At 36.7% G+C, this 13,658-nt stretch overlaps 1 protein-coding gene across 1 annotated transcript in view; it reads right to left on the bottom strand.

Annotated features, from left to right (window-relative positions):
• LOC133653091 (solute carrier family 26 member 6-like) overlaps positions 1-13,658 on the bottom strand; it is a 34,872-nt gene that overhangs the window by 17,900 nt on the left and 3,314 nt on the right. The window contains exons 2-6 of the mRNA XM_062052098.1: positions 12,933-13,072; positions 1,349-1,459; positions 1,112-1,284; positions 874-1,038; positions 625-777 (exon numbers count right to left, since the gene is read on the bottom strand). Of these exons, the coding sequence (XP_061908082.1) occupies positions 625-777; positions 874-1,038; positions 1,112-1,284; positions 1,349-1,459; positions 12,933-13,072 (742 nt within the window). The remainder of the gene's footprint in view (positions 1-624; positions 778-873; positions 1,039-1,111; positions 1,285-1,348; positions 1,460-12,932; positions 13,073-13,658) is intronic.

The raw sequence follows: 13,658 nt of genomic DNA, 5'->3' as shown, positions 1-13,658 counted from the left end.
TTACTGTAACTGCATAGTTACGGCCATGCTGCCTTGTTGTTGCACATGCCGTTTACGAGTTTGCGTGGTTTTCCTCATCTTTATGAAAATGTAACCAAAAACCCCAACATTGTGTTTGTGCTGAAAGCTTCATTTATGATTGCTGCCTTTGGTAAAAACTTAACTCTTTTAGGTTTTGCTCACAATTGCTTTTCTTTTATTTAGACTCACCGAGTTGATGTTTTACGAAATACTCGTAGCAAAAAATGTGTTTTAAGAACTCTGAAACAGGTTAAAATACAAATAAAATAATACTTTAATGGGAAATGCTAAATGTTAAAATTATATCAAATAAACCTTTAGCGAAGTGATCACTGCAAACTCGATCACTTGCACTCTTTCGCCCTTTTTTTAATCACCTCTTGAGGAACTTTGAAGAAACTTTTATCCTTTTTGCGATTTGAACGGTTCCAACAGCCTAGAACAACGCAAGCAGAGGGCATTTTTCTTTGAGAAAGACAAAATGCCGCCCAGAACGCTTAGACAACAGACGCTTGCTTGACAACCACTTGAGTCCCGCATATTTAATGAGCCGGGCGTGACGTCAGGTGAATACAACAAAGAAAGAACATCTTGAGGACTTACCACTATAAGTTCTATGGGGATAGGCATGGGCATTTTCTGCCTGTAGCAGGCATTGATCTCCTTGACCACAATGAGAACAGCGAGCGACACCAGACTGACCACAAGTTCTGACATGACCGTCTGAGGTAGCAAGCGGCATACTTCCACCACAGTCTGAGGGTGACATAAAGAGGAAAGTTGGAAAGGTTAAAAATAAAAAATAATCTAAATGTGAGGTACGCTTGAGTGGTAAATATGGGCCATACTCACATAAATGAGAGAGAGGGGACCAGAGAAACGAGCCGGAGTAACTCCAAACAAATATTTGAGCTGAGAGCCTAACACATGACATGCGGATCCTGTCATATAGCCTCGAACAAGTGGCTCAGAAAGGTAGGTGACCACAAAACCAACTCTCAACACACCCAACAGAATCTTTGGGCGACAACCACAGCGTGTCACAAAAATTGTCACAAGATCACAGAAGATTCTGAGAAATTAGACACACCTGAAACAGCCCTGCCAGGACTGTGACGGAGCAGGCTATTTGTACTCTGTAAGCGTCTCGTTCATCGATATCCACAGTCGATGTCCCGTTGGTACCGTTAACGATGAAGTTACTGTCTGGTGCAAACCGCTCTGACACACTCCCGATCATGATGCTGATCACTGCAAAAGTACCTGCACATTTGAACACATATATGAATTTCTACATCCATGGTGACATAATCTGCTTTATTCTTACCAATGGAGACATGTTTGGAAGTGCCAAAAATGAAGTAGACCAGCACCGGATAGAGGGAAGTGTAGAGGCCAAACACTGGCCGCAAAGAAGCCAGAAGAGCATATGCCATGCCTTTTGAAAAAAAAGATTATTCTTCTCAATAAAAATGTCATTGACGAATTGAAACATGAGGCAAAAAGCTGGATTTTTGACAGAACACTTAGAGCCTGATTTACTAAAAGTTTGCGTGTACTAAATCACGTGCAAACTTCATAGCACATCTACTAAACGTGTGCAATCCATTCTTAAGTGAGTAGAATAAGGCGTGCAATCCATCTTGTGCAGGGGTCCCAAAACTTTTTGACTCCGGGGCCGCATTGGGGTAAAACAATTTGGCTGGGGGCCGGGCTATGTATATATATATATATATATATATATATATATATATATATATATATATATATATATATATATATATATATATATATATATATATATATATATATATATGTATATATATATATATATATATATATATATATATATATATATATATACTACCGTTCAAAAGTTTGGGGTCACATTGAAATGTCCTTATTTTTGAAGGAATAGCACTGTACTTTTCAATGAAGATAACTTTAAACTAGTCTTAACTTTAAAGAAATACACTCTATTCATTGCTAATGTGGTAAATGACTATTCTAGCTGCAAATGTGTGGTTTTTGGTGCAATATCTACATAGGTGTTTCGAGGCCCATTTCCAGCAACTATCACTCCAGTGTTCTAATGGTACAATGTGTTTGCTCATTGGCTCAGAAGGCTAATTGATGATTAGAAAACCCTTGTGCAATCATGTTCACACATCTGAAAACAGTTTAGCTCGTTACAGAAGCTACAAAACTGACCTTCCTTTGAGCAGATTGAGTTTCTGGAGCATCACATTTGTGGGGTCAATTAAACGCTCAAAATGGCCAGAAAAAGAGAACTTTCATCTGAAACTCGACAGTCTATTCTTGTTCTTAGAAATTAAGGCTATTCCACAAAATTGCTTGGGTGACCCCAAACTTTTGAACGGTAGTATATATATATATATATATATATATATATATATATATATATATATATATATATATATATATATATATATATATATATATAAATGTGTGTGTGTGCGTATATATGTATATGTATATATATATATATATATATATATATATATATATATATATATATATATATATATATATATATATATATATATATATATATATATATATATATATATATATATATATATATATATATATATATGTATATGGGTTATACTTGTATAGCGCTTTTCTACCTTCAAGGTACTCAAAGTGCTTTGACACTATTTCCACATTCACCCATTCACACACACATTCACACACTGATGGCGGGAGCTGCCATGCAAAGCCCTAACCACGACCCATCAGGAGCAAGGGTGAAGTGTCTTGCTCAAGGACACAACGGATATGACCAGGTTGGTAGAAGGTGGGGATTGAACCAGGAACCCTCAGGCTGCTGGCACATCCACTCATCCAACATATATATGCATATATACACATGTGTGTGTATATATATATGTACATGTATATGTATATATATATATATATGTGTGTATGTGTATATATATGTGTGTATACATGTATATGTATATATATATATGTGTGTATATATATATGTATATGTGTGTATATATGTGTATCAGTGGCGTGCCGTCACTAGAGGCAGGGGAGGCACGGCCTCACCTGCCATCATGGAAAGAAAAAAAAAAGTAAAAAGAAAAAAAAAATAATTAAATTGTTATATGTATCCAGTGATTATACTAAAGTTATTTTCCATTTAACTTCACCAGTTTTAGATTATTTTTATTTCTATTTTCACATTTGCCGTTCAAATACTGAGAAGAGACGGTGCGGTGATCAGCAGCCAGTTGAGGCACGTCACTGATTTGTGCCTCACCATGGATTGTGCGCAATGACTCGCTAACTGCTGGCCTGCTGTGCAGTGAGACCGTATTGCTATATGAATTATATTATACATTTCCATAGTTTAGTTAGCTGAGGTATATAATGTACAGTGTATTTTGTCAACAACTGTATGTGTGTCACGTATTTCTTGTGCTGAGCGATCATAAAACTCTGCTGCGAAGACACACTGTGTGAGGCTCGTCTCATAACCCCGCCTCCTGGTGCCAAGCAGCTCCGCCGCAGAATGCACCGCCCGACGGGAGCGCCGCGGCCACACCAACCAAAGCCCACACCCAAACCCTCCACGTGCAAGACCGAATCCACCCAAAAAAAGTCACTTAACAAGAAGCCAAAAAGTGCAAAAACAACAATGCTCGCGCTGCAGGAGCCGCGAACGACAGCAGGGACACAACATTAGGTACACCTGAACTGCAGGTTCATATGTTTGTAAATCTGACTGTGATGATGCAGTCGTGCCTCACCAGACATTAACCTCACCGCACGCCACTGATGTGTATATATATATATATATATATATATATATATATATATATATATATATATATATATATATATATATATATATATATATATATATATATATATATATATACATACATACATACAGTATATATATATTCTTTGCGCACTAATTGACTTAAAGAGCGTACTTGCGGCATGTCACGCAATGTATTTTTTTGACAATATGATTTGCCTGAGTGGCTAGGAGATGGTAGAAAATGGACAGATTAAAAAAAAAAAAAAAAAAAAAATTTTTAATTATTTAAAAAAAAAAAAAAAAAATTACTTGGGACTTCGCGCGGGCCGGATTTTGGACGCTGGGGGCCCGTAGTTTGGGGACCCCTGATCTTGTGTCTGTCTTCATTAATATGCAGAATAGAGTGCAACTGGAATGTATTGACAGTGCTTACATTTTTCCACATTTTGTTAAGTAAAATGGAATAAATTAATGCGGATGAAAACCAAAACTATTCTATCCGATGGAGTTTGAGAGGTGCTGCAAAGAAGAATGGGCGAAACTTCCCAAAGATAGGTGCGCCAAGCATGTGGCATTGTATTTAAAAGGTTTTGAGGCTTTAATTGCTGCCAAAGGTGCATCAACAAAGTATTGAGCAAAAGCTGTGAATACATATGATTTTTTTAGTTTTTTATTCGGAATAATTATGGTATTGCATCGTCGTTATGGGGAATTGTCTGTAGAATTTTGAGGGCAAAATTAAATGTATTCCATTTTGGAATAAGGCTGTAACATAACAAAATGTGGAACAAGTGAAGTGTTGTGAATACTTTCTGAATGTACTGTATATGCTGATCATTAAAACGCCCACAACACTGGGAGGATAAAATAGAAATATATTATACAGCATGCCCAATATGATTTCTCAATACTCATCACCGTTTTGGGAACATTATTTTGCATTTTATTGAGCACGTTTGAAAAGAGCGTGCAAACTGACATAGTTCCCCTAAAAGGAGTGCTCGCGCTGCAAAGGCACATGATGGACAGAGGATCCTCTCTCCATCATGTGTACATTTCAACATATTTAGACAATCAGAAATAAATCATATTGACGCATTGTCTATTCAGCAACATCCTTTTATGATTTCATAGCTGCTAGATGACTTTAGGGACTGATTAAAACTAATTAAATTGATGTGTTTTTGTGTCATTTAATATTCCATTAATAATTTTTTTTTTTACATGGAATATATATTACAAATATACATCCTATATGACAAAAATTTCTTGAAGTATGCATTTGTTGTATCTTGAGCACATAAGTGTAGCCTCCCTCCCATGCACCGTCAGTGTGAAAAAAAAAAGGGGTGCCAATGTAGATGCGCTATACCAGTGTTTTTCAAACTTTTGTGAGGCAAGGCACATTTTTGTCATAAAAAAAATCCGGAGGCACACCACCAGCAGAAAACTTAAAAAAATTAACTCCACCAAGTCGTTGTGTCTTATTTTGAGTGTGTTGGTGTCTTCCTGTGTGTAGTGCTTTAGTTCTTGTCTTGCTTATTTTGGTGGCCCTTCCTGTATTGCCGGTGTTTTCCTGTAGTGGCTTCATGTCTTCCTTTGAGCGCTATTCCGCGCACCTGCTTTGTGTTAGCAAGCAAGGCTATTTACGTTGTTGCTATCCTTCTTTGTGTGGACATTGTTGATTGTCATGTCACGTACGGATGTACTTTGTAGACGCCGTAAGTTTTTGCTGTCGTCCAGCATTCTGTCTGTTTACTTTGTAGCCAGTTCAGTTTGACTTTTGTTTTGCATAGCCTTTTCCTTTCGTTCATTTTGGGTTTAAGCATTACATACCCTTTTTACCTGCACCCTGCCTCCGCACACCTGCTTTGTGTTAGCAAGCAAGGCTATTCACGTTGTTGCTATCCTTCTTTGTGTGGACATTGTTGATTGTCATGTAACGTACGGATGTACTTTGTAGACGCCGTAAGTTTTTGCTGTCGTCCAGCATTTTGTCTCCGTTTACTTTGTAGCCAGTTCAGTTTGACTTTTGTTTTGCATAGCCTTTTCCTTTCGTTCATTTTGGGTTTAAGCATTACATACCCTTTATACCTGCACCCTGCCTCCCACTGTGGTCTGCATATCGGGATCACAACAAACCATCCTCGTCTTACCCGACACATTCCGACTTTTACAAAGCAATGCTGCCACCTACTGAAATGGAGTATTACGTGGTTACCCTGCCGAGTTTTACACAGCACAGACACTAAGCAACGGCACATTATTGGCAGATTCTAATTATTGATTTGCCAAAAATATTTTTGGGATAAATTACGTGAAGTTGCATAATTTCCCACGGCACACCAGACAATATCTCACGGCACACTAGTGTGCCGCGGCACAGTGGTTGAAAAACACTGCGCTATACGACTGCTTCTAAACGCCCACAAAAAGTAGTAAATGTCTCCTGCATGTTTGAAAAGTTTTGAAAAGGTAGGAGCATGATGACATGAATATGCAGTAAATGAGTGTCTCCGTTGTGATGCCGCGTATCGTACACACAAAATCCTCATCTAAATAAGGTGGTCTGCACCACTTTTCAATTACACACGCAGTGTTAGTAGATTGCACGCAACACGGCCACTAATAGTACGCGCTATTTTATAGATTGCGCAAGCTGTTTAGAGCGAGGCATTGAAATCTTAGTAAATCAGGTCCTTCAGACTGTACACTGTCTATCCACCGTTTACGGTGCAGTGGAACACAACTCTGCCCAGGACACTAACATGCAAATTCTCTGTCACAGGTGTCACACTCAAGTCCCAGGGCCAGATCTGGCTTGATGCATCATGTGATTTAATGGCCCTCAACATTTTCTGAAAATGAAATGAATTCATTATTGAGGTATATTATATATAACACTAATAATTATATACTTTGTCACCAAAAACACAAAAGCTGTTAATTTTTTCAAATAACTTAGCATATATTTATGTAGATTACATTGGTCTCTGTATCTTTAATGTACAAAATGTATCAAAGTGGCCCCCACATACTTTTATTTCTCAGTTATGTGGCCCTTGTATACTCAAATATCTTCTGTCATATTGACTTACAATAATATGATATATAATAATAAAAATAATAAAATCTGTTGCCCATGCAAATTGTGTAACGAGGCTAGCATACGTTTGTATTGATGTGAAGTCACATTTTTACAAGTGGCCATCTGAGGGCAGCCATAATTGTGATGTGAGTGAGTAAAAATGAGTTTGACACCCTATGTGGAGTTTGCATGTTCTCCCGCTTCCTCACACATTCCAAAAAATAGGCTTCTTAGGTAGATTGGAAACTCTAAATTGTCCAAAGATATGAATGTAAGTATAAATGCTTGTTTGTCCGTTTGGGTGGACCTTGTCTCCCGCCTGAAGTCACTTGGGGTAAGCTGCAGCGTCCCACCTGACTGGTCTGGAGTCGATTGAAAAAATCCCCACAAAACGACCAAGAGACAAAGGAAACATTTGGATCCGCTTCTATGGGTCATTGTTTTAATGTTTTGTTAAGTAACCTAGTTTTAGATGTTCACACACTAGGTAGGGTAGTACAATTTTACATTCGCATTGATATGTTGTACTTGTTTTTATTTATATTTTTTGTAAACAGCGTGTGCAATCTACAAACGTATAAAATAGTGTGATCTACTAACATTGCCCATGCCATTCATAACTCGTGCAGACCGCATTATTTAAATGATATTTTTGCGCTTCGACGCAGCTTTCACCACGGAGACACTTGATAATTTCATGTTATTATGCTCCTACATGCGGCGTTTTGCTATGTTTTAAAATAATCAGGAGACATGTTCCACTTTTCATGGGCATTTTAGAAGCAGTCCTGCAGTGCATCTACATTGAAACCCACTTTTTTTGTAGCGAGAGTGTGGGTTGCACTTACTGCGCTCAAGACACAAAAAAATGCATTTTTGTTTTTCATATTGGAGATATTTTAATACAGTCATATATTTTATATATATAAAAAAACTAATGCCATTAAAAAACACTATAGGACACCAAACGCATCAATTGAATTCATTTTAATCAGCCCTTGAAAGGGAACAGCACTCTTTTGGGAATTTTGCTTATTTATCAAAATCCTTATGAGAGACAAAAAGACAAACCTTTTTTTTTTGTTTTGTTTTTGCATTCTAACATGTAAAAATCGTCTTGTTCTAGGTGGCTAGCAATGAAGCTAATGGGAGCATTCAATTCTACCTCTAAATCACTTTAAAAATGCATTCAAAAACCATCACCAATTCTTCATTTACGTTACATAACCTGCATAATAACCAAACTGTAGCGACATTGTTATTGTAAGAGCGAACACTGAGGAACTCTCTTTCTATCATACACAACTGCATGCTTCGATATTAGCCGTAAAAGCTAGCTACGGAAAGAGAAAAGCTAGCTTCTACGACAGAAAGAAATGTGTTTGAGTTTGTAATGCACAACACAATGTGATAATCTGTATTGACTGAAAAATATGAACAATAATATTACAGCATTTGTAAAGTATTAACCCATATTTCATGTTTTGTTTGTACACAGCCAGCCAGACAGCGCATGTACTGTAGTTGTAATAGCAAATATGACGTGCTGCGTGTACCATGATCGTTTAAAGATGTCTATGAATGTTCTCATTCATCCAGGTCATTGTCTCAGGGCATTCAATCAATCGCAACTGGACTGTTTGGTTAGTCCTAGAAGACTTTTCGTCTCTCATCCGAGTAGGATTCATTAGTCCGTGCTCATAGACTTATGGTCAAATTAGATCTGACCAATCTAAGTCTATGAGCTCTAAGACAAACCAAACAGTCCAGTTGCGATCGATTGAATACCCTGAGATGATCGATTAAAATGTGACTCTACTCGAAGGACAATTGTGCCTTTGGTCCAGCTGGCTGGGGACGTTTTTTCCGGTTTATTTGGTTAAACACTCCATTTATGTCAAAATAGCTTAGCTCCAAGTTCCCCATTTACAGCATCGTAGTCACTTTCACCTCACTCTCTCGGGTATCGTCTGCTACAACGTCTCACCTTTCCTTCATGCTGGCTTCTAGAAGCAGTAGTCCATCCTCCGTATATATTCAGCTTCAAATAAATAAGGTTGTGAATCCTTATTTGTCCAAAAATAATCGTCTTCGATGTCTGTCATCGATTCCGGCATGATTAGAACACACTCGCGTTTGTTTTTGAGAGTAGGAACACGCATTTGTTGCCAGAAGTCGGACGTGTGCTGCTATGGAAACGGAAATCACAGTCACGGCAATGATTAAAATGACCAAAATACGGTAAATATTGAACATATTACATATTGTTATGAATGTGTCTGTACTACATTACATATAGACTTGCAATGTGTAAACAAAACATTGATGGAGGGTTTTGAAGTTGTTTTAGAGGGCTGGTTGCAAGGTTGCAATGGTGACTCCCATTAGCCGCATCTTCCAAGCATTTTTTCATCTTTAAAATCCTAAAAAAAAAAAAGACGTATGTGTTCTTGTCTCTCATAATGATTGTGAACGATAGGCAAAATTCCCCCAAAAAGTGCAGTACGCCTTCAAGTCAGGGGTGACAAACGTACAATCTGGCCAGAGTTTGCTAAATGTACAAATGAGCTGTAATGTTTGAATGAAAGAAACTGCTGTTCTAAATGTGTCCACTGGATGTCACATTAGCAAATCTGTGTATCCTCTGACTTCAGAGGGGACGGAGCTATGTGCCGTGTTTGGAGACTATGTACTTGCTGCTAATAGTGATAGTATACAAAATGTAAATTGTTACGCTCATGCTTTACTTGTCAAATATATTGTTGGTAATGTGACACATTTTTTGGGCGCACATAAATATGCTGAAATAATATCCATCCCCTTCTAACTTCATGTATGATTAATAAAATGAGTCCAAATTCACAAGTTTTGTTGTAGATGATGCTACATGTGTACATACATAAACCATATGACATTAATTGAGGAAAATTAGTAAATTACATAAATAACATCTTGTAATTTGATTTGATTATTTATATTAATTTAATCTTAAATTATTTCAAAAATCGTGCATTTTAAAACTCTGCCAGACTCAATATCACCTATTTGACTGATGAACATTACCACATAGTTTATTCAGAAAGCATAAATAATGACAGATGATGATAGATTACTATTAACCACATCATGTAAATGTAAAAATATAATAAAAAAATATTTGTACATTTTCAGAATGTACTTGCTCTATTTTTAAACAAAGTAAACAATATAAAGTTGTACTTATTTTTAAGTTATCACGCCATGATTTTAATAGTCCGGCCCACTTGGTAATAGATTTTCCTCCAAGTGGCCCATGAGCTATAATGGGTTTTACACCCCTGCCTTAAGTTATCCAGCAGCCATACAACTATAAAAAGATGCTCCTACCTTGTGCAATGGGTTGCACCAGCAGCACACGTCTATAATCTGTAACACCTTTTCTAAATAGCAATCTTGACAACAGAAACAACGGTGTGTTCTGTGAATGAGGCTGTGGATCACATCATCGTATTTGTGCTTCTAGAATGATTCATACGCAAGAAAATGTGTAATGAAAGACGTTTTTTCTATAGGAGTTTCGGTATATTAAAATTATATATTTCCTAAATGAAAAAAAAAAAAGGCATTTAAAATAAATTGCAATACACTCAATACACTAAACCCATCAATTTAATTTGTTTTAATCATTAAATTAATTAATTTTAAATAATTAACAAATTAATAAATTATAAAAGGATGCTGCTGAATAGACGATATGTCTATTTTTTTTTTTTTTGGACAGTCCAAATATGTTGACGCACATATATTGAACAGATGATTTTCTGTCCATCGTCTGTCTTTGCAGCACAAGCACACTGCAAAAAGTCAGTGTTCAAAAACAAGAAAAAAAAATACAAAAATTAGGGGTATTTTACTTGAACTAAGTAAAATTATCTGCCACTAGAACAAGAAAATTTGGCTTGTCAAGATTTTCCAAAATAAGTAAAATTAGCTAACCTCAATGGATCCAAAAATACCTTAAAATAAGTATATTCTCACTAATAACAAGTGCACTTTTCTTAATAGAAAAAAAAGAGACCTTTTTGCTCAATATGTTGAAAAATATTCTTAAAAATCATGTAAATACTAGTGCCATTATCTTGACATAATGATATTCGCTCTGCATTACATTTCTTGAAACCAGCAAACTAATTTATTGTTCTTAATGGAAAGGCAACAAGGCAACCGCTTGTTACTCTCGGGTTCTCCTAGCCGCTCAGGCAAATCATATTCTCTAAAAATGAATTTTTTCAATCGATAACATGACATCATCGCGCCAAGTGCGTGCTCTTTCAGTCAATTAGTGCGCATACATACAGCCCGGCCCCCGGCCAAAAAAATTTTAATTTTAATTTTGAAGAATTCATCTTAATGTGCATGAACTATTTCTGTTCAAAATTGTTAGAAATGTCACAAGTTAAATGTTTAAATATCAACTGTCCATTTACTGTACTGTGCCAACTGTACTACTATATGAGTACGTATTTTCTCTTGTTTCATTGAAAATAAAACAGCAAAGTCCATTTGGCTGTCATCTGTTTTAATTATGAGACACAATTGTGTCAAAGTCATGATTTTTTTTAATGCTTGAAATACGAAATTATTATTTTAAAAAAGTAGTTTTATACTCGTGAGTGTTGATGACACAGCTTTGCAACAGTTGATATTCTAGTTTCAAGCATGTTTTACTCAATATAGGTCATAAAATCTCAGCAACAAGCTGTAATATCTTACTGAGATCATTTAGGACCAAAACCCGTAAAACAAGTAAAACACTCTAACATAAAATCTGCTTAGTGAGAAGAATGATCTTATCAGACAGAAAATAAGCAAATATCACCCTTATTTGAGATATTTCATCTTACTTAGATTTCAGTTTTTGCAGTGCACCTCCTTCCCCACAGCAATGTGTGTAACTGAGTCACACAATTAGCACATACTTTTCAGACGTGCTAGATAAAACGCAATAGGTGTGGTCACAAAACAGTGATCAGTGCTGATATATCATATTGCGCATGCTTTATTATATATTTTTTATTATTTATATATATATATTTTTTTTTTTCCCTTTGAGACGTTTGTGATTAAGGGCTGTATGTGGGCTCTGTACCGAGGATGTCGTTGTGGCTTGAGCAGCCCTTTGAGACACTTGTGATTTAGGGCTATATAAATAAACATTGATTGATTGATTGATTGATATAAGTAAACTTTGATTGATTGATTGATTGATTTGCATCTTCTACTCCCAGTAATTTGGATGCTCTGATAATCAGCATATATTCTGCATATTCATGAAGACAGGCGCTAAATATATTGCGCTCCTTATTCTGCTCTTTACCACGGAATCCACTGCGCATACATGTAGTAGACCAGCTTTGCGTGTGCTATCAGTTTGCACATGTTTTTGTACACGCAAACGTTTAATAGATCAGGCCCATAGCATTCTAGATGTATCATTTGTAGGCTATATTTTGTACCTGTGACTTTAAAACACTATTATGTGCGAAGTTTTACAGTAAAGTTGATTTGCATGGTGGCCCTTGTCCAAGGTGTACCCCGCCTACCGCCCGATTGCAGCTGAGATAGGCTCCAGCACCCCCCGCCACCCCGAAAGGGACATGCGGTAGAAAATGGATGGATGGATGGATTTGCATGGATGTCATTTGTGGCACGTGTAGTTTTTATTGTGACACAAAAAATGATTTCACTGTCAAAACATTATGGAATGTTTACAATGGTGACACAGCCCAAATGAAATTATAATGTTTTAGAATATTTCCCACAAATACAGTATAAATTGGTCAAAATTTTAACTATTTGCATCCAATTTGTATTTTATAACTGCAACCATGCAGCGATTAAAAATTCTAAAACGGAAACCTAATAACAAACCAGTGTTTTGAACCTTTTCTTGAAAAAAAAAACGGCTCTTCAAGATCTCTCTTTTTATCGCTCTCTGAAGGGAGCCATAAATCTTGTCGCAATCATACTGTTACATATACAAACCCTGCGGAATATGCATGATGCCCACACTGCAGCCAGAGATCAGGTCTCCAACCGCATTTTCTCTGATGGAGTATTTAGGAAGCCAGCCAAGGACAGGGACCCAGCTCAACACTAATTCTTTTGCCCGGGGCACTGAGCACCTGGAAACGTCAATCCAGAAAGACACAATCAATGTACAGTACATTGATGTCATTATACAAAAGTACAAACCCCGTTTCCATATGAGTTGGGAAATTGTGTTAGATATAAATATAAACGGAATACAATGATTTGCAAATCATTTTCAACCCATATTCAGTTGAATATGCTACAAAGACAACATATTTGATGTTCAATTTGATAAACTTTTTTTTTTTGGAAAATAATCATTAACTTTTGAATTTGATGCCAGCAACACGTGACAAAGAAGTTGGGAAAGGTGGCAATAAATACTGATAAAGTTGAGGAATGCTCATCAAACACTTATTTGGAACATCCCACAGGTGAACAGGCAAATTGGGAACAGGTGGGTGCCATGATTGGGTATAAAAGTAGATTCCATGAAATGCTCAGTCATTCACAAACAAGGATGGGGCGAGGGTCACCACTTTGTTTAAGAAAAACCTTTCTCAACCAGCTATTGCAAGGAATTTAGGGATTTCACCATCTACGGTCCGTAATATCATCAAAGGGTTCAGAGAATCTGGAGAAATCACTGCACGTAAGCAGCTAAGCCTGTGACCTTCG

Source organism: Entelurus aequoreus, linkage group LG07 (assembly GCF_033978785.1).
Source record: "Entelurus aequoreus isolate RoL-2023_Sb linkage group LG07, RoL_Eaeq_v1.1, whole genome shotgun sequence".
In the NCBI taxonomy this organism is placed as follows: Eukaryota; Metazoa; Chordata; class Actinopteri; order Syngnathiformes; family Syngnathidae; genus Entelurus; species Entelurus aequoreus.
This window is presented reverse-complemented; position numbering and strand designations above follow the sequence as displayed.